Source organism: Anabrus simplex, chromosome 2 (genome assembly GCF_040414725.1).
Source record: "Anabrus simplex isolate iqAnaSimp1 chromosome 2, ASM4041472v1, whole genome shotgun sequence".
NCBI lineage: Eukaryota > Metazoa > Arthropoda > Insecta > Orthoptera > Tettigoniidae > Anabrus > Anabrus simplex.
In genome coordinates this window covers 1,060,979,902-1,060,999,445 of record NC_090266.1, presented here as the reverse complement: position 1 = coordinate 1,060,999,445, position 19,544 = coordinate 1,060,979,902, and the positions used below count along the sequence as shown (strand labels likewise).

Here is a 19,544-nt window from a genome sequence, read left to right as displayed (position 1 = left end):
TTAGCTCCATATCCGTTTTGGAGATCTCTCCTACAATTGATGACGATGAAGCATGTGCACTAACAATGAACTCGTCAACGACAGAATCCGTAATTCCGCCAGACTCCGAGTTGTCCCTCCTCCTTCAGCACATGGTCCAAAGCCGCCTGCCCCTTCTCAGCTGTTACGTGAGCAAGTCTTTTGTTAAGGACATTCAAGTCCCGTAGCCTAAAGGTTGTGTTACGCTCATTTACAATACTCTGGTCATTTCTGCCGTAAAGAATCGGTTTGCCTCACCGCTAATGTCGGATACCTTTCACAAAATTTGTGGAAGACTTTTAATACCAACGTTTATCCCATCACTTTTCATAGATTTGTCAGACCGATATTTTACAACTTCGGCCAGCTTTACACAATGCCGCTATTTTTAATTAAACATACAGAGTGAGTGGCCGCGTGGATGTGGTCACGTAGCTGTCAACTAGCATTCGGGAGATATTGGGTTCGAACCGCGCTGTCGGCAGCCCTGAAGATTGCTTTCCGTGGTTTCCCCACTTTTTAAAAAATAATTTGTTTTACGTCGGACCGACACAGAGATGTCTTAGCGCGACGATAGGGTAGGGAAGGGCTAAGAGTGGGAAGGAAGCGGCCGTAGCCTTAGTTAAGGTATAGCCCCAGCATTTGCCTGGTGTGAAAATGGGAAACCACCGAAAACCGTCTTCAGGGCTGCCGACCGTGGGGTTCGAACCCACTATCTCCCGGACGCAAGCTCACAGCTGCGCGACCCTAACCGCACGGCCAACTCGCCCGGTTTTTCGCCATTTTCAAACGAGGCAAATGATGGGGCTGTATCTTAATAAAGTCCACTGTCGCTTCCTTCCCACTCGAAGCCTTTTCCTATACCATCGTCGCGATAAGACCTATCTGTGTCAGTGCGACGTAAAGCAACTAGCAAAAAAAAAAAAAAAAAAAAAAAAAAAAAGACTTGGTACAATATTTGCCGAACGAAACTATCTCTCCCCACTAAATTTACAAATTAAAGTTACAATACATCCGTCTCTGTGGTGTAGTGGTTTGTGTGATTACCTGCCATTCCCGGAGGCCCGGGTTCGACTCCCGGCTCTGCCATGAAATTTGAAAAGTGGTACGAGGGCTGGAACGGTGCTACTCAGCTTCGGGACGTCAATCGAGTAGAGAGGGGTTCGATTCCCATTTCAGCCATCCTCTGAGTGGTTTTCCGTGGTTTACCACTTATCCTCCAGGCAAATGCCGGGGTGGTACCTAATTTAAGGCCACGGCCGCTTCCTTTCCTCTTCCCACTTGCGATCTTCCCATCTCCTCCCACAAGGCCCATGTTCAGCATGGCATGTGAGGCCACCTGGGCGAGGCAATGATCGATCTCCCCAGTTGGATCTCCCGACCCAAAGCCTTTCGCTCCACGACACTGCCCTTGAGGTGGTAGAGGTAGGATCCCTTGCTGAGTCCGAGGGAAAAGCCAACTCTGGAAGGTAAACGGTTTAAGAAAGAAAGAAAGAAAGAAAGAAAGAAAGTTGCAATATAAATATAACGTTATGAAATATATTTAGTTATAGTCTATTAAAAGATGCCGTAAATTTCAGAAAACAGGATATATTGGCTGAACAAGCTGCAGATGCGGCAGCCAATCAGAATACGACCTTTCCACGCATATTTGTTTACATCAGACAGCAGATTACACCGGACAGGTTAAAACTAGAAAAGGAACTCACAACGAGACATGTATTTAAGCCGGTAACGTTTGACTGATTTTTGAACACTTCTCTGTGGTTCGGATTTTTCTGTATATAAATCTGGAGGTCTCGTGGCTCGGAACATGATATCAATAGTCAAGTCAAATTACAAACTTGCTTACCTACTTGGCAATGTTTAAGACAATTATTGTTCGCTTTGCCGTCGTGGAGCAGTACGAACGCACTGAGCTATTTAAACTTCGTTGTCTGTTGACTATGTTTATAAGTGTAAGATTATACATAGTTAATAAACATTTTGAAACTTCGCACGGAGGCGTAGACGTGACTGCCTGAGTGGCGAGGCTACGGCCATACTTGCGTGATTTCACGCTGCGTTATTGCGTGTTTTTCACGCAGCTGGACGACCTGCAAAGTGGGTGGCCACACTTGCGTGATTTCACGCTGCATTATTGCGTAGTTTTCACGCAGCTGGACGACCTGCGAAGTGGGTGGCCACACGTGCGTGATTTCACGCTGCGTTATTGCGTATTTTTCACGCAGCTGGATGACCTGCGAAGTGGGTGGCCATACTTGCGTGATTTCACGCTACGTTATTGCGTATTTTTCACGCAGCTGGATGACCTGCGAAGTGGGTGGCCATACTTGCGTGTGATTTCACGCTACGTTATTGCGTATTTTTCACGCAGCTGGACAACCTGCGAAGTGGGTGGCAAACTTGCGTGATTTCACGCTGCGTTCTCGCGTATTTTTCACGCAGCTCGACGACCTGCGAAGTGGGTGGCCACACTTGCGTGATTTCACGCTGCGTTACTGCGTATTTTTCACGCAGCTCGACGACCTGCGAAGTGGGTGACCACACTTGCGTGATTTCACGCTGCGTTATTGCGTATTTTTCACGCAGCTAGACGGCCTGCGAAGTGGGTGGCTACACATGCGTGATTTCACGCTGCGTTACTGCGTATTTTTCACGCAGCTGGACGACCTGCGAAGTGGGTGGTCATTATCACGCTGGATTTCTGCGTGTTTTTCACGTAGCTGGACGACAGGGCGCGTGGCCTCAGTTACGTGTTTGGATTGCCTGATTTTATTAGTGTGTTGTATATTGTGAAGTAGAAAATCTTCACCGTTGCTCTGCTTATGGAAGGAATTCCATTAAATAATAACTCCATTGTTACGTTATGTGCTGCTTTGGTTGTTCATCGTCGTCGCCGTCGTCGTCAAAGAAAATATTGGATCCATCCTATAATAAGTGACAGGTCATCAAATGCACAATTTGTGCTCCTACACAATAAATTAAAAGACAAGCAGGAGCATTTTTTTTGTATCACAGAATGTCCATGACCTCATTTGAATTGCTTTTCTGTTTGTTGAAAAATGCTATGACCACAAGAAACTCAAGACAGCGCCCTTTACGCATCTCTCTTCATGTCTCTGTTTTTGAACTCTTGGTCCTCTGTATCGTAAAGGCACGGCTAATTTCGTACCACCAAAATAATGTATTCACTGTCTAATTCCATTCTGCAAAGTGAAATTACAAAACGAACGCAGATGGACCACGTGCAGCATTCAAACAAGAGCACAATATCGCAGCGCGCAAGTGTGGCCAGGCACTGAACGGGAAAACACGCAAACAAAATGAACCTCGGCCCAGTCTGGAGCGGGCGACCTTGAAGACGCGCCTTATCTCGTTTCCCTGGGCGGGAAATTACGCTGTGTGTGTGGCCGGTCCCAAATTAGTGTTGTGCATTTTTGACACGAGATTTCACGCAGTAACGCAGCGTGAAATCACGCAAGTGTGGCCCAAGCCTTAGGAACTGCTGCAGTGCAGCAGTGTGCGGCTCGCAGTTGCAATGTGTAGTTTGTTAGAACTGTTCATGCTGTCCGGCTCCATGGCTAAATTTTTTTTTTTTTTTTTTTTTTTTGCTATGGGCTTTACGTCGCACCGACACAGATAGGTCTTATGGCGACGATGGGATAGGAAAGGCCTAGGAGTTGGAAGGAAGCGGCCGTGGCCTTAATTAAGGTACAGCCCCAGCATTTGCCTGGTGTGAAAATGGGAAACCACGGAAAACCATTTTCAGAGCTGCCGATAGTGGGATTCGAACCTACTATCTCCCGGATGCAAGCTTCACAGCCGCGCGCCTCTACGCGCACGGCCAACTCGCCCGGTCCATGGCTAAATGGTTAGCGTTCGATTCCCGGCAGGGTCGGGAATTTTAACCTTACTTGGTTAATTTCGCTGGTACGGGGGCTGTGTGTATATTTCGTCTTCATCATCATTTCATACTCATCACGACGCGCAGGTCGCCTACGGGAATCAAATCGAAAGCCCTGCACCTGGCGAGCCGAACTTGTCCTCGGACACTCCCGGCAGTAAAAGCCATACGCCATTTCATTTCACTGTGCATGCTTAAGATAAGAAAAATGAAAACCTACAACCTGTTTTCCAGTCAGTGATTGGGTCAGGGATGAATGAATGAAGCCCCCATCTAGCGGCGAGGATGGGAATTGTGCCGGCTGCCGAGGCCTGTCGCACTCCTCTGGGGCAATGATTAATGACTGACAGATGAAATGAAATGATATTGGAGAGTGCTGCTGGAATGAATGATGACAGGGGAAGCCGGAGTACCCGGAGAAAAACCTGTCCCACCTCCGCTTTGTCCAGCACAAATATTCCATGGAGTGACCGGGATTTGAACCACGAAACCCAGCGGTGAGAGGTCGACGCGCTGCCACCTGAGCCACGGAGGCTCTGCTAAAGATAAGACAATTTGATAATATTTAAATTACATGTTCTGTACTTATGTACAAAACTTAACATAACCGGTACGCATTTTTGGTATTACAGAGGAATATGCCTACGATTTTACTACCCGATTTGTTCATTAAACATGAAAAGTTTAATTTTACGTGCATCTTTCACACCAAACTTCACTGTTATTAACTCTTATTACAGTCATGTTTCGAGAATTCACCGAAGTGGAATTTTACTTTTAAAATTTCTTCTATATTTTTATTTTAAAAATATATTCATAAAATATTTTTAGGTGTCGATTACAGGAAATGTTTATATTTATTCAGAGAAGTTTTATTTGAGTTCGTTTTGAACAACCGAGTGGATTCGTCGTGCTGACCACGTGTTCACTTCGTAATCGGCAGTTCTTCAGGCTGAGCAGCAGTCACTTGCTAGATCAAGGTGCATCAGGATTATAGCGTCAAGGGGTTTGTTCGTTTGATATTCACATACTGATCTTGAAGCTAAAAGGTGAATTCACTGAATGAGCTGTTACTGTTATGGTTTCATGCAAGGAGCATAGGACATCCTAGGCAATGATCCTCTGTATAGCGTTCTGTATCTTCTGTAAGCCTACATCATAACAGAGCGTTCTAAGGCACTCGACAAGAGAGAAATGAGAAGCCAAAATTGAACAATATGATCCTGACTTATGGTGATTTCCCAGACTGTGACATTTCCATGATTTTTCTTGACAATTACTGGAATAGTATCTACTTTAAAGTCTCGCGATATCGAACACAATTGTGTGTTCATATAATTACAGTTGCACACATTACTACCGTAGAAGTTAAGGGTGGATTCTGCCCGAAGGCAGGTCCGGACCTCCGCAGAGGTATGCCTGAGCCGGAGTTTACGTACGGTGGGGTGGCCAGTTCCTTTCCGCTCCCTTACCCTCCTACCAACAGCGCGTGGCAACCCATCCAAATCCTGAATACGCCCAATGTTGCTTAACGGGATCCGGTGTTTCAACACGGCTACGGCCGTTGGCACTACCGTAGAGATATAGGTTATTACATAGTTTCCAATAAATAAATAAATAAATAAATAAATAAATAAATAAATAAATAAATAAATAAATAAATAAATAAATAGTGTATTGTATAATCCATATTAGATATTCATATACAGCGTGTGCTGCTTGTTTCCCACAGAAGAGGAGTTTCCTGAGCTTGGGGATGAGTACCAAGGAGACATAATGCTGCCATTTTCGATGACACGCTCGGAGAACTCCAAGAATGCCGTATCAATATCAAGCATGCTGTGGCCAGGTGGTGTGATCCCATACGTATTCCATTCTGATGTCAGTAAGTATAGAATAGAATAGAATAGAATACACTACATTTCATCTTTATTACCCCAGCATAGTTACAAACCATCGGTGTCTGTCTGTTAGGTCATCAGCCCAGAGGCTGGTTGGATCCTCAAATAGCACCACCAAAGGTTATGCGGTTATAAGGAAACCGCAAAGGAAATAAAGAAAATAGTACATGACTGGACTAACGACTTAACTACAACCAAATCTATCGCTAATTTAATCTAAATCTTCTATGTCTAAATTTACAGTCTATTAAATCTACTCTGTAGCATTCCACACATGCGCGGATAGGCAGCACCACATGTAAGATGCTACCTTAACTACAATCTACACTAACATCCTAACGAGGTATAATAGAATATTATAGAATAGAATACCCTTCTGTCCCAATCAGGGATGACCAACAACTGCGGTGAGAGCGTTCATTTGCTGCAATCATTACTAATACATGCAGTTAGTACAAAATACCAAAGATACTCCAACTTGCAAAATTTTACAAAAACAATTAAAATACGTATAATTTAATTGTATACAGAATGGCCCTGTAGACAATCACCATAAATCAACGTCATGCGCAATTCTCAGAACAGAAATGAAAATACAGCAAGCATTTGATTAACAGGACCTCAGGGAAACCCAATTTAAAACAGCCTTCTAGGTCGAATACTTCACGTGCCTACCCCTCCTTTCTAGGAGGATCTGACGTGAGCGGAGGAACAAGGAAAAGGAGTTGTTTTAAGGTTCTTGATTAACGTTACATTTTACTGTATCATTAGACAGCTTGTAACGTAAGTCCAAACAGAATTGCAGAACAAAATACACTGTCTGACGAAACAAACTGAAGCACCCAGAAGGGGAGGAGGAAACGGAATGAAACTTCGCGTGTTCAGAGAGTGTGTGATGTTATTTCATTGATTACAAAATCGAGTCAATTTTACAAAGAACTCAGCAGTATGAGCCCACTTATCAGTATGACGTTACACCCCATCTAGCCTTGACGCATGCACTGATTCGGTTGGGAAGAGTGTCATAAAGCCTTTCTCCTGAGGCAAGCTGGCCCATAACTATTGTAACTGGTCCTTGATATCCTGGATACTGGCACTGGGACAGAGTTGACGCCCGAGCTGTCCCACACATGTTCTACCGGGGACAGGTCTAGGGATCTTGCTGGTCACGGGAGTACCTCAATTCGACGTGCCGTGTTCGGACGAGCATTGTCCTGCTGGAAAATGGCACCACGATACTGTCGTATCAGAGGTAATACATGAGGACGCATGAAGTCTGCCGCCAGAGTTCCCTCAATCACTACCAACCGTGACCTGAAGTCAGACCCGATGGCTCTCCACACCATAATACCAGGAGTAACACCGCTGTGCCTCTCCCAATCATTGAAAAAATGGGACCTCTCCCCAGGTCACCGCCATACTCGCAGACGATGGTCAGCCGGATTAATGCAGAACCGCGATTCATCGCTGAATACAGTGCGTGCCATTCACAAGCAGCCCATGCTTTCCGGTCACGGCACCACTCCAAACGCAGCCGTTTGTGTTGTGGTGTTCTCGGCTGCCTACGCATGAGACGGTAATTCTCTAGTCTGGCTGCTGCTGGTCTCCAACCACTGGCACGGGATGACACAGAATGTCGTCGGCAGCCTATTAATTGTTCTCAGATGGCAGGCGCAGAAGTGAATGGGTTCAGATGTCCTTGGTGCACACTACGGCGATCCTCCGTTGTGGTGGTCAGGCGTGACCGAGCGGAACCCTGAAGACGATTATGCCTGCCTTCACGTCCCCATGCAGTCCAATATCGGGCCACTGTCACATCCGAACACTCCATAAATCACGATATTGCACGCTTCGACCAGCCGGCCAAATGGAGACCCAAAATTAGGCCCCTTTCGAATTTTGCCAGGTGCTGATAACGCTCTCTCAAACGAGTACGTGGCATCGCCGTGCCCTTCACAGTGATTGATCAACATCTGACGCTGTTCACGCCCATTTTATACTCTACCACGTCTGATAACAAAACTAAACACGAACAACACAAATACACCCCGGTGGACGTAATACCTGTCACAGAGAATTGGATTCTAATCATTTGCATGCCCGCCGATGATGTGAACGTGTATGGAGTTACACTGACATCCGACCATTTCTTCTGGGTGCTTCAATATTTTGTCAGGCAGTGTAATTTGTTACGAAAAATTACATGGTTCTTCAATAGTGCATGCCATTATGCTTGCTTGGCGTGAAATAAAATGTAAGTGTACATAAAATGGCGAACAAAAGTACGTATACACTGGTAATACAAGAGAGTTGCTTTAAAGGAGATCATTTACTGAGCATCTTAACAGAGATTCAGAGCAGAGGATGCAAATTTTCAAAGGAGTCCTTCCATTTCTACATATGCTTCACTTGGTTTAAGTACTGACATTTGCACATTTTCCCAAAATACATACCACCCTATTCCCCTCCCCTCCATGTGCGTAACTTCTCACAAGAATTTTCAATACTCATCAGTCGACCCTTTGTCTCTGACGCATACGAGAACTTAAACATACCCGCACAGGAAGTATTCACACGGGTTTATATCTAGGGACCTTGGTGTTCATTCAGCAGGTCCCGCGCGACCTATCCACTTCCTGTGGTATTGTACATCGAGATCACCACTCACCCGTAGGCTGATGTGCGCTGGAGCGTCGTCATGCATGAACCACTTGATGATCTCGTTCTTAGTTGCATTTCTTCCAGTAAACGAGGAATCACATCTTCAGGGAATATACTGGTACTGTGTCTGTTCATATTATTTGGCAGCCTGCACGGTCCTATTAAGAAGTTTCAAACAATGCCACATCAAACGTTTAACGAAAACGTTGCTGACGTCCAGCAACCAGAACGGAACTCGGACTGTCTTCGGACCAATTATGTACATTATGGTGTTGATCTCACCATCATGAGAGAAACGACCTTCTGTGAATAATATCGTTCTGGGGAAGTTCGGATATTGAGGAGTGTGGTGTGGACCCATGTCGGATACTCCGGCCATTTTGGGCAATCGTGAGATAACAGCTCCTTGTCTGGTTGGGGATAAAATGGATGCAGTCTTTCGTCTGCCAAAGTACGCCACACGCGTGCTTGAGGTGCGTTAAACGTCAAGGCAGTCTGACGTATACTGAAAGCCGGATTGATCACTCACCATTTCCACGATTTTCTTGCAGCTCTGGATCGGCAGAGGGCTGCCATCTGTAACCGGTGAATGCATTAAGAATTACAAGAGAATCTGTTTCTCTCAGACGTCGATAGTCGGCTTCAAAATTTCTACGAAATGAAAACCGTCCATTTGGGTATTTTTCTTCATAAATGTGGCATGCGTGGCGACTATTTCCTTTTGCCAGTCTATATACTAAGTGCACATCTGTCAACTCTGAGTAGGGAACCGACATGATAACGAACAGGGAGTAACCACGAAGGCTGCAGAGCACAAACTGAGAAGTTCGGTCAAAAAATCACGTTTCACTTGTTTCCACTTACGCTCACTGCAGTACAACTGATCACTACCACACGCTTCTTCACGTTGCATATTTTAGTAGCCGGAATAAGGGCTGGATAGTGCGCACATCCACTCTTAACGTAGAGCGATTCTAGTGAACAACTCAAGAATGTTGCGATTATAAATTGGTAAATTACACTTTGCCTAGGGGTTACAGAAAACTAAGCAACCTGACTTACGTTTTGTTTTTCAAGGTCTGTAAACATTGTCATGGCCATTGTCCATAGAATCACCCTGCATTTATATCACATAAATCATTTTTGAACGTATCTTTCGTAATTAGCCAAACTTAGACTTCTGAGATATTTTATAGACTTCAACTAAGTTATGGAGCTTAGGATACCTCCTCATGTATATTCTTACTACTAGCTACATACTCCTCTCTGATTTCACCTTCCTTAGATTTCTTTTTTTTTTTAGCATTTTGGCATTTGGTCCGTAAGACCATGCTGCCAGCTCTGTACATTTAGAAAACAGGAAAGTCAAAGAGCAACATCTTTACAATATGGGACCGTTAATGGCATTGTGACTAATTGGTGATGGAAAGCCACGGTACAGGAACTTTGGTTGGATGAGAACAGTTTAACTACAGACTACAGAACAAACGTATCACAATGTTAAATTGGATTCACTTAAAAATTTGGCTATTGCTTGATATATACGGATGTCATAGCTGCTGAACAACGACGAAACGGAAGTGGGAAGTGGAACTTTCAGTTGTATAAGCGTTTGATATAAATTGGTCACTTGTGGTTTGTATCTAGTGCATCCTAAAATTGTATGGTTGAGGTCTGCTTCTTGACTGGGGTCAGAGGGACAATTTGGGGAGTCTATGACTTTGAGTCTGAACAGATGACTGGGGTAAGATGCATGTCCAAGTCGCATTCTGATAATTGATGTCATATGGCGGCGAGTTAGAGATAGTAGACTGAACCATGGTCTCTGTGGGATGTGTCTCTGAATAGCGGCGTAATGCTTGCCTTTGATGCGTTGAGTTGTTGCCCAGTAATTTGACCATTCTTTGTAAGCCTGTTCCTTGATGTGGCTTTGGAAGTCCGTGTATGGTAGGCGTAGTGCTTGGAACCGGCCTTCTGTAATGCTCTGCTTTGCCAGTTGGTCTACGGTTTCATTGTGTATAATTCCAGTGTGACCTTTGATCCACATAAGATGAACTTCTTTTCCGTTTTCCTTAGCTTGGTATATGCAACTTAGGATGTCCATGATGTATTTATTCGAACGCGTGTTCCTGCATGGGTGTTCTAGTTGTTGAAGTGCACTCTTGGAGTCCGTGAGAATTAATATACTGATGAAGTGCTGGACGCCGTACGTGATGGCTGATTTAATGGCAAGTATTTCAGCTGTGAATATTGAAGCTTCGTGGGGAAGGGAGAACATTTTGCTAGTGTTGAGTGCAGGGCAGTAGTACGCATATCCGACTCCTTCATTGGTCTTAGACCCATCTGTGTATATTTGAGTATAACTGCCCCAATATGCATTGATAAAATTTGTTACTTTTTCGTTGATATTGGTATTGCAGATTATAAAATCTGGAAGATGAAATGTGGATGGTTGAAATACTGAAAGTTCATACCTCTGCCGAAATACTGGAAGCGCTGTATCTTGAAGAGTAAGGGGTATGATGTGCTGCAATTTCTTGATACTTTTGACCAATAGAGGTATCCGTAGTCTTCTGTTTGTTCTTCTGTCACACAGTGGAAGGAGGCGGCGCAGTATAGATGTTATAGGGTGGCTAGTTATGGACGAGCGTTGCAGAAGAAAGTTGTTGGCAAGCAGATCTCGTCTTATCTGAAGGGGCATTTCTTTAGCCTCTACCAGAAGTGCGTTAGTAGGACTTGAGTTCATGGCTCCGAGACATATTCTGAGTGCGCGGAACTGCAGGACATCTAGTTTTCGTAGGACATACTGCGGTGCGTTGCCGAAAAAGATGCAGCCATAATCTAGTACAGATCGGATTAACGATCTATATAATAGTGATAGGACAGATGGGTCAGCTCCCCACCATACTCGACATAATGCTCTGATTATGTTTAACGTTCGGCCCACTTTAGTTACCAGGTACTCGACGTGGGTTCTCCATGTAAGTTTACTATCGAGGTATAAGCCTAGTAGCTTGGCTGAAGTTCGTAAAGGGAAGGAGTATGGCCCAAGATGTACAGATGGTGATATTGAGTGGAACTGCTTTCGAGTGAAGACAATAATAGAGGATTTTGTTGGGGATAAATTAAGACCTGTTTGAAATGTCCAGGCGTGGAGTTTCCTTGCAGCGTCGTCTAGCCATAAGCATGTTAACCAAAGAGACTGCGATGATGCGTAGATACATACGTCGTCTGCATACTGAAGAACTTTGACTGTTTGTTTAAACATGTGATCGAGATCTGCAGTGTAGATGGCATACAGTAAAGGACTCAGTATAGCACCCTGAGGGAGTCCTTTTGTTACTAGTCTGGGCCCATACAAGGTGTTATCTTGGGTTCGAATATAGATTGTCCGCCGGAAAAATAAGTTATATATACCTCGCACGTATATTTCGGGAAGACCAAGGTCATGTAGCTTTTCAGAAAGTACTTGTATACTAACGCTGTCATATGCCCCAGATATATCGAGAAATATGGCGGTAAGGTAACCATGGTTTAGAAATGTATGTTCAATGTCCGTAGTCAGAATGCTAAGATGGTCGTAAGTAGAACGACTTTTCCGGAACCCATATTGAGATCGAGGCAATAAATTATGAAACTCTAACCACCACTCCAGTCTTAGTTTCAACAGCCGTTCAAAAGTTTTAGCTATGCATGAAGATAGAGCGATGGGTCTGTAAGAAGCAGCTTCGTTAGGATCTTTACCTTGTTTTAAAACTGGGACAATAATCTGCGTCGTCCAGTCGTCGGGAAAATTGGTTTCATTCCAAATATATGTGAAAAGTAAGAGCAATATTTCCTTGGCATTACGAGATAAGTTAGAAAACATGCAGTAATGTATATGGTCATATCCAGGCGCAGAGTTAGCAGTAGTTTTTAAAACTTGTTCTAATTCATGTAGCGTGAAAGGTGATGTTAGAATATCTTGCGTAGGACGGAAAAGTTCGAACGGTGGACGTTGTTTTGGAGGAAATGAGGTCGTAGGTGGAGCAATAATATCTGCAAACTCTTCTGCCCAACATTTAAGTGCTTTAGGGGTTGGCGTTTTGTTCTTCATTTTGTTAACCATCGACCATATTTGCGATAGGGGTGTATCCTTGGTCGGTTTTTCACAATAAGATCGCCAGCTATTCTTCTTTACCCTTTTCAGAAAGCGTTTGACTGCTGCATCTATATTCTTGTAATTGAGGAAATTTTCCATTGTAGTTGCTCGCTTTAACTTGCTGAGGGCCTGATTTCTCTTAGCTATCTGTCGACTGCATTCGGAATTCCACCATGGAGCAGGGAATCTTTTGGAGATGTTGGTTTGTTTTCGTTCAGGAATGGATATGGCGGCAGCGAAATTAATGGTGTGTACGAAGGCGTTGTATTTATCAAGCGTGGTTTTTTGATGTAACACAGAGTGTATATTTGCGTCTATCACCCTTCTGTATTTGACCCAGTCAGCGTTTTGAACATTCCATTTAATAGTGGGTTTGATCGGTGAAGGACGAAATGGTAAAACAGGCGAAATGATGATAGCATAATGATTAGAACCCATTGGATACGGCAAGATTTTCCAATGAAAATCAGATGAGATATTAGAAGAACAAATGGTTAGGTCGACAGCGGAGAGACGTTGTCCCGGTACTGGTAACAGGGTAGCCGATCCATCGTTTAACACAAATAAATTGAACTCATCCACTATTTGTAAGACAGCATCACCATATGTGTCATTTATCTTGCAACCCCATGTTGTGCTATGTGCGTTATAATCACCACAAAAGAGAAAAGGTGGCTCTATCTGTTGCGTAAGCCGATACCATTCTTGAAGTTGAATTTTTGTTCGTGGTGGGCTATATAATGAGACCAATGAAATATCTTGGTTGTTAATGTGAACTCTTGCGGCAAGGGCCTGAAAACTTGCAATCTGCGAGTGATCAATAACTGCTTCTACGTATGGAATTGTATTCTTTATTAATATTGCTACCCCTCCATATCCGTCTTCTCGGTCCTGTCGGATGACATGATAGCCAGGAATGGTTAGATTAGAATCGTTCTTAAGCCAGGTTTCACTCAAGGTGGCGAAATCAATATCTTCAGTGTATTAAACTCTTCGTAAGGTCTCTTTATTCGCAAGTACGGAACGTGCGTTCCACTGGAGTATTTTATTCATTACCTGAAGTAAATATACTTGCGATCATGTTATGTATTATAGCCGGGTTAAAGGCATCGGGCGTTGTAGATTGAGCTTGAGTAAGGAGGAGCATGATAAGGTTAAATACCTTTCCGATCAAATGCTCATAATTTTTGGAGGTGGTTGTCATGATGTTATGTGGTTGGGGGGGATAGGGGTTGTGGGAAATTGGTGTTACAGGCAAATGTGGGGGAATATACTGACGTTGTTGTATCGATGGATAATTTGGTTGCGGTGTACTGTAGATGGGGGAGGAAGTCTCTGGGGCCGTTGCAATTGCTGTGGTATGCGAGGATGCACTCTCATCGGCGTTTGTTGTCTTTGAGGAGGCATTATTTGTTGTTGATGGTGCTGTGAGGTTAACGACGTGTTGGTCAAGTTGTTTATTTGCTGAGAAACCTGTTCTGGATACCGAGGCTGCATGTTAGCCGGCGGGATATCCGTGCGTGGTAGCTGTGGCTGAAAGTCCGCTGGAGACGGGACCGCTGATTGTGAGAGAGGAGGGAATTCATCCCTGCTTTGCCAATTGAAAGACGGGGCCAGTACAGCAGTAGAATAATTTCTGTTATGGTACATTTTGATTGCTACTTCTTGAGATACATTATTCTGAGCCATAAGGTATTTAATTTCGGACCATTTCTTGTACTCGGGACACTCCCTATCCGTGGCTAAGTGTGGACCGTGGCAATACATGCATGATGGTGGTGCAGTGTCAGTACAAGTTCTTACGTCATGGGGTCCCGCACACCTACTGCAGCGTTGCTGTCCTCTGCATTGAGATAATGAATGGTTATATCTTAAACATCGGTGACATTGCATCACTGGAAAGATGTAAGGTTGAACTTCGCACCGTGTTCCTAGGATATAAATATGTTGAGGTAGGTGTTGGGCACGAAATGTTATGAGGCAGACTGGAATAGGTCGCGTGTCTCCATTGGGAAGCTTCTTTGTAAATCGTTTCACTTGGGAAATGGGAATAGCACTCTGAATTTCCTTTAGAATTTCATCTTCACTAAATGTCGTGTCTATATTTCTGATAATCCCGAGCCTGTGCACAACACTGCTGGGAATATAGACATCAAGGTGTTTTTCCTTCAAAAAGTTTGATTCAACTAGCTTGTTTGCTGCTATTCCGGATAAGGTCTCGATACGAAGTCTATTCTTACCAGAAGGTTTAATGTCCAGAACTTGTTGACGGGGAATTATATTTTCACTAAAGATTAATCGTCCTATTGACATCGGATGTAAGTTCCCTATATTATCCTTAGTCCCTTCAACAACAACAAGGAACGGTCCGTTATCAGTATTATTGTACCTATTATTTTGACTGAGACGGGATGACGACGGTGTACCCCTAGTAGAAGATGATGGGGCAACTAATGGGGTATTAACAGAAAGGTGGTTTGATGCATTTGTGTCATTAGTTGTGTCGGAAGAGGCATTTTCATTCTCAGTATCCATGTCTATTAACTGTTCCGTATGTAAGTTGGGATCGGCACGAAAACGCTTAGTTTTAGGGTCTAAATTGCACTTCATATTAGAACTATTATGACTATGTGTACCTGTACTTGATCCTCGTTCTGTTGATAAGTTGCCGGTGCTGACGTTGCTCTCTTCATGGTGTCGAGTACGTAAAGTGTGATGTTGCTCCACTGGGAGGGCTGGTTGCTGTTGATCTTGAAGACTTGATTGGAAATCAAGAGGATTTATTCGTAAAGGTGTTGTAGCTGGATCTGCATAACAAGTCTGTAGGGCAGAATTAATGATCTGCCCCGTATCGGGCGGATCATTCATAGTCCAGTTGATAATGTTAGCTGCAGTTCAAGAGCGATAAATATCCTACACGAACACTGAAAGCTGTACGACGGGAATACCAGGCTATGGATGAGTCACACGTAGCGAGCTCGAAAGCGACTGCACTCCACCAAGGTTGCGAACGTACTGTAGATTTCTTTTCTCATGTACATCTGATGATAATTTTGCTGTTCTCCCCTTCTTCCATTCTCTGTTTGATAACTTGAGTGTTAATTTCAAGTTCATTTTCAGTTTTACCTATTCTTTTCTCTTATCTGTAGTTTGTCTTCCTATGTTTTGAACCCTCTAGGGTTGCTTTTCCCACGGACTCAGCGAGGGATCCCACCTCTACCGCCTCAAGGGCAGTGTCCTGGAGCGTGAGACATTGGGTCCGGGGATACAACTGAGAGGATGACCTGTACCTCTCCCAGGCGGCCAAACCTGCTATGCTGAAGAGGAGCCCTGCGGGGGGATGAGAAGATTGGAAGGGATATACAAAGAAGAGGGAAGGAAGCGGCCGTGGCCTTAAGTTAGGTACCATCCCGGCATCTGCCTAGAGGAGAAGTGGGAAACCACGGAAAACCACTTCTGGAATGGCTGAGGTGGGAATCGCTCTACTCAGTTGTCCTCCCGAGGCTGAGTGGACCCCGTTCCAGCCCTCGTACCACTTGTCACATTTTCGTGGCAGTGCCGGGAATCGAACCCGGGCCTCCGGGAGTGGCACCTAATCACACTAACCACTACACCACAGAGGTGGACTTAAGAGTATCTACTTGCATAATAATCTCATTCTCAGTCCCTTGTTCACAGTACAGATTGGCTATCCCATTAATAATCTAGCAAATTTACTTCTGACTACATCGAATGATACAATTCCATCATTTAATCCGCCAATTTCTGATTAATACAATAACTTTGTTTTTAATACTGAATTAAATACGTTTTTTGAACTTCATATTCGATATTTCATCTTTATATGTAATATTTATACTAACCAAAGCACTTCCTTCATTTTCGCTGTGCCCATGTGCCACTGCTGCATAGTGCCATCCCTAAATATTCAATTTTTTAACAAATTCTTGTTTTGCCTTAACAGACTGTCCACTCTTTTAAAGTTTGTCAACCATTTTACACATCATAACTCTGGCTTTCTGCGGATTAATTTTAAATTACACTCCTTAGAATTTATTTTCTATCTGATTAATATGTTTTGTATCTTTTCAGTTATCATCCGTAAGTTCAGGCCTGGAATAATTTTGTTCTCGAGATTTGGAGAAACTCCTTTCCCAAAGCCTTTCGATTGGGAGAAATCGTCAACAAACAATAAAAATAATATTGTTGACAGTTTACAACCCTGTTTGTGACCCAGTTTTGAAAATACCTCCCCATTATTACGCCATCTCTCGCTTTGACAGAACAGTTAAATTCCGAACATGTATTTTCGACTGCTTTCATCATCATGTTTCATATTCCGATCCGAATCTACTTTCAGATATATTCAACGAAAGGTCAGTGAGTAATGGTGATGTTTTAAATGTTTTTATTTCCTTTCTAGAAACACTTATACAACATAATAATAGTTGTTCCAATAGGGAGAACTCTTTGTAGATCGCTGAGAAGGGTAGTCTAGGACCTACTGGATTCAATCTACAATATTCGAACTCCACTCTCTTTGTTGTATACCTACTAGGCAACAATTTAGCTAACCAAAGGACCTTGACATACCATATTTATACGCCAATAATTTGAAATATGGTATTGCAGGAAGTGTTGTTAAATATTTCTGAGTGTTGCAAAAGTTATTCATATTTGCATTGGCGTATATTAAAAGGTCGTGTATATAAACCGGGTAGTTTTCAAAACGATCCTATTTCCGTCTGGCAGCGGATAGGAAGGTGCTACTACGTTCCAAATATGAACAGACTGTGGGAGATTCGCTTACCTTCATAGCAGATGTTGGAAGTGATCTCCCCCTTCCTGCAGACACAGCCGTACCCGTCGCTCCATGCTTCAGGCAGTTCGTTGAAACATTTCCTCTTCTATTCGATTGATTTCAGTCAAGATGTTGATTTTTAAATCTTCAGTTGTTCATTTTCGATACAGTTTATCCTGGATATAACCCCACAGGAAATAATCTGGCGTAGTTAAGTCCGGTGATCTTGGCAGTCACAAATCCTTAGCGATTACTCTCTCTTCAAAGAAGCTGCTGCGTGTGGTAGGTCGTGCCGTCTTGCTGAAATTAAGCCTGATTTACCTCAATGTTGTCTAGTTTCTCGACAAATTGCAGGAAAATATCCTTCCTTACACCGTTCTGTGTCCATGGTATCCGAGAAAAAGAATGGACCCACTATTCGCTTTGTCAAGACTGCAGATCAAACTCCGACCTTCCGTGAGGTAATGAGGTAATGTGAATACCGCGTGGGTTATGTGTGACCCAAATGTAGTTATTGCGAGAATTCGCGTAACCAATCAGATGGAACCAGGCCTCATCTACGAACCACATTGATATTCAGAATTGTCGATAACTGTATTGTAAAATCCAAGAACCATGTGCAGTGATGGACTCTTTTCTCCTTATCCGGTTCTTGCAGCTCGTGAATGGCAGTCATCATGTATGGCTACAATTTTTTTACCTTGGTCGCTCTTTGACGTATGGAATATGAACACCCCGCCTCCTGAGACAAACGACGTAACGATTTCTTAGGAGACCGAAGCAAGCAAGTCTGCACATCTTCTGCCACGTCTGCAAACCAAATGTGCGATGCTTGCCAGACTCGCTCGATAAAGACCCAGTTGTTTCCAACCTTCTCACAATGGCCAGTATCGTGTCTCTCTTAAGAGGATTGTGCACACCATACTCTCTTAGGGTGTCCTTTTCGTGGCTACAGTGGACTTCGTAATCGAGTGATAATAATACGCGCTGAAGTATTGTGTACTGCATCACTTGATTTCAAAGCAGGAAAATTCGAGGAAGCAATTGACGCCTAACAAAAATTAACTTGCGTATTTTTGGCAATTGCTGGCAAGTCAACCTGCCAGAGTTTCTTCATATTTAGAAATCAATCGCATCTTCCTGTCTGCTATCACACGGAAATGGGGTCGTGAAGAAAACTACCCCGTTTATGTACTGTATCACCATGTAATATATGCCATTGCAAAACTTCGGACGATATATTTAACTCCAGCACTATCCTCTGTTAGCCAGACTTGCAGCCCTCTTCGTCTGATGGTGAGCAGCCGCCAATGGTGCTACCATAATCGGAGATAACCAACTTTTCCTCATAAATGTGAAATGGTTGTATTTTTTATTACAAGCTCGACAGAATATCATACAAGTGATTTGAGACACTTAAGTTTAAAATTTGTATGTATGCAATTCACAGGTGACCCTCGTAGGATGCAGATACGAAAAGCGATGTCTGTAATTGAGGAAGGAACTTGTATTCGCTTCATACCGTGGAGCAATGAAGCTCAACACATCGAGATCACTTCCAGGTCTGGAGCCGGTTGTTACTCCATGGTAGGACGGCAGGTAGGGGTAGGAGGATCACAGCCTGTCAACCTGGAGTATCCTGGCTGCTTTACCAAGATTGGAACTATCGAACATGAGCTGCTGCACGTAGTTGGACTGCTTCACGAACAAGCTCGCCCAGATCGTAACAAATTCGTCGAAATAAAATGGCAGAACATTGAGAAAGGTATGTACACACTAAATAATGGTTGTGATGGTGGTGTTGGTGGTGTATTGTCTTTAAGAACACTGAATCACTATCTGTGTGAACGCTTAACCCTTAAATGCCCAACATTGAATATGTGCAAAGGACAATTTAGGTACTTGCTTTTTATATCTGATTTAAGAGTTTACAAGTGTGCATTTACTTCTGAAGTGTTGCAGTAGCTACGGTAATCGTACAGTTTTGCATATACCGGTACGTAAAACATTAAAAACTCTCAACATTTTACTGATCCAAATGGATATAAAAATACTTTTTGACATAAGTATTTTTTAAATATTTTTCTGATAATAATGTATTGCTTTCGGAATTAA

At 43.4% G+C, this 19,544-nt stretch overlaps 1 protein-coding gene across 1 annotated transcript in view; it reads left to right on the top strand.

Annotated features, from left to right (window-relative positions):
- The window catches only part of LOC137498502 (zinc metalloproteinase nas-4-like), a 48,826-nt gene that overhangs the window by 1,271 nt on the left and 28,011 nt on the right, over positions 1 to 19,544 (top strand). Inside the window, exons 2-3 of the mRNA XM_068226083.1 lie at positions 5,658 to 5,810; positions 18,880 to 19,194. Coding sequence (XP_068082184.1) covers positions 5,658 to 5,810; positions 18,880 to 19,194 — 468 coding nt within the window. The remainder of the gene's footprint in view (positions 1 to 5,657; positions 5,811 to 18,879; positions 19,195 to 19,544) is intronic.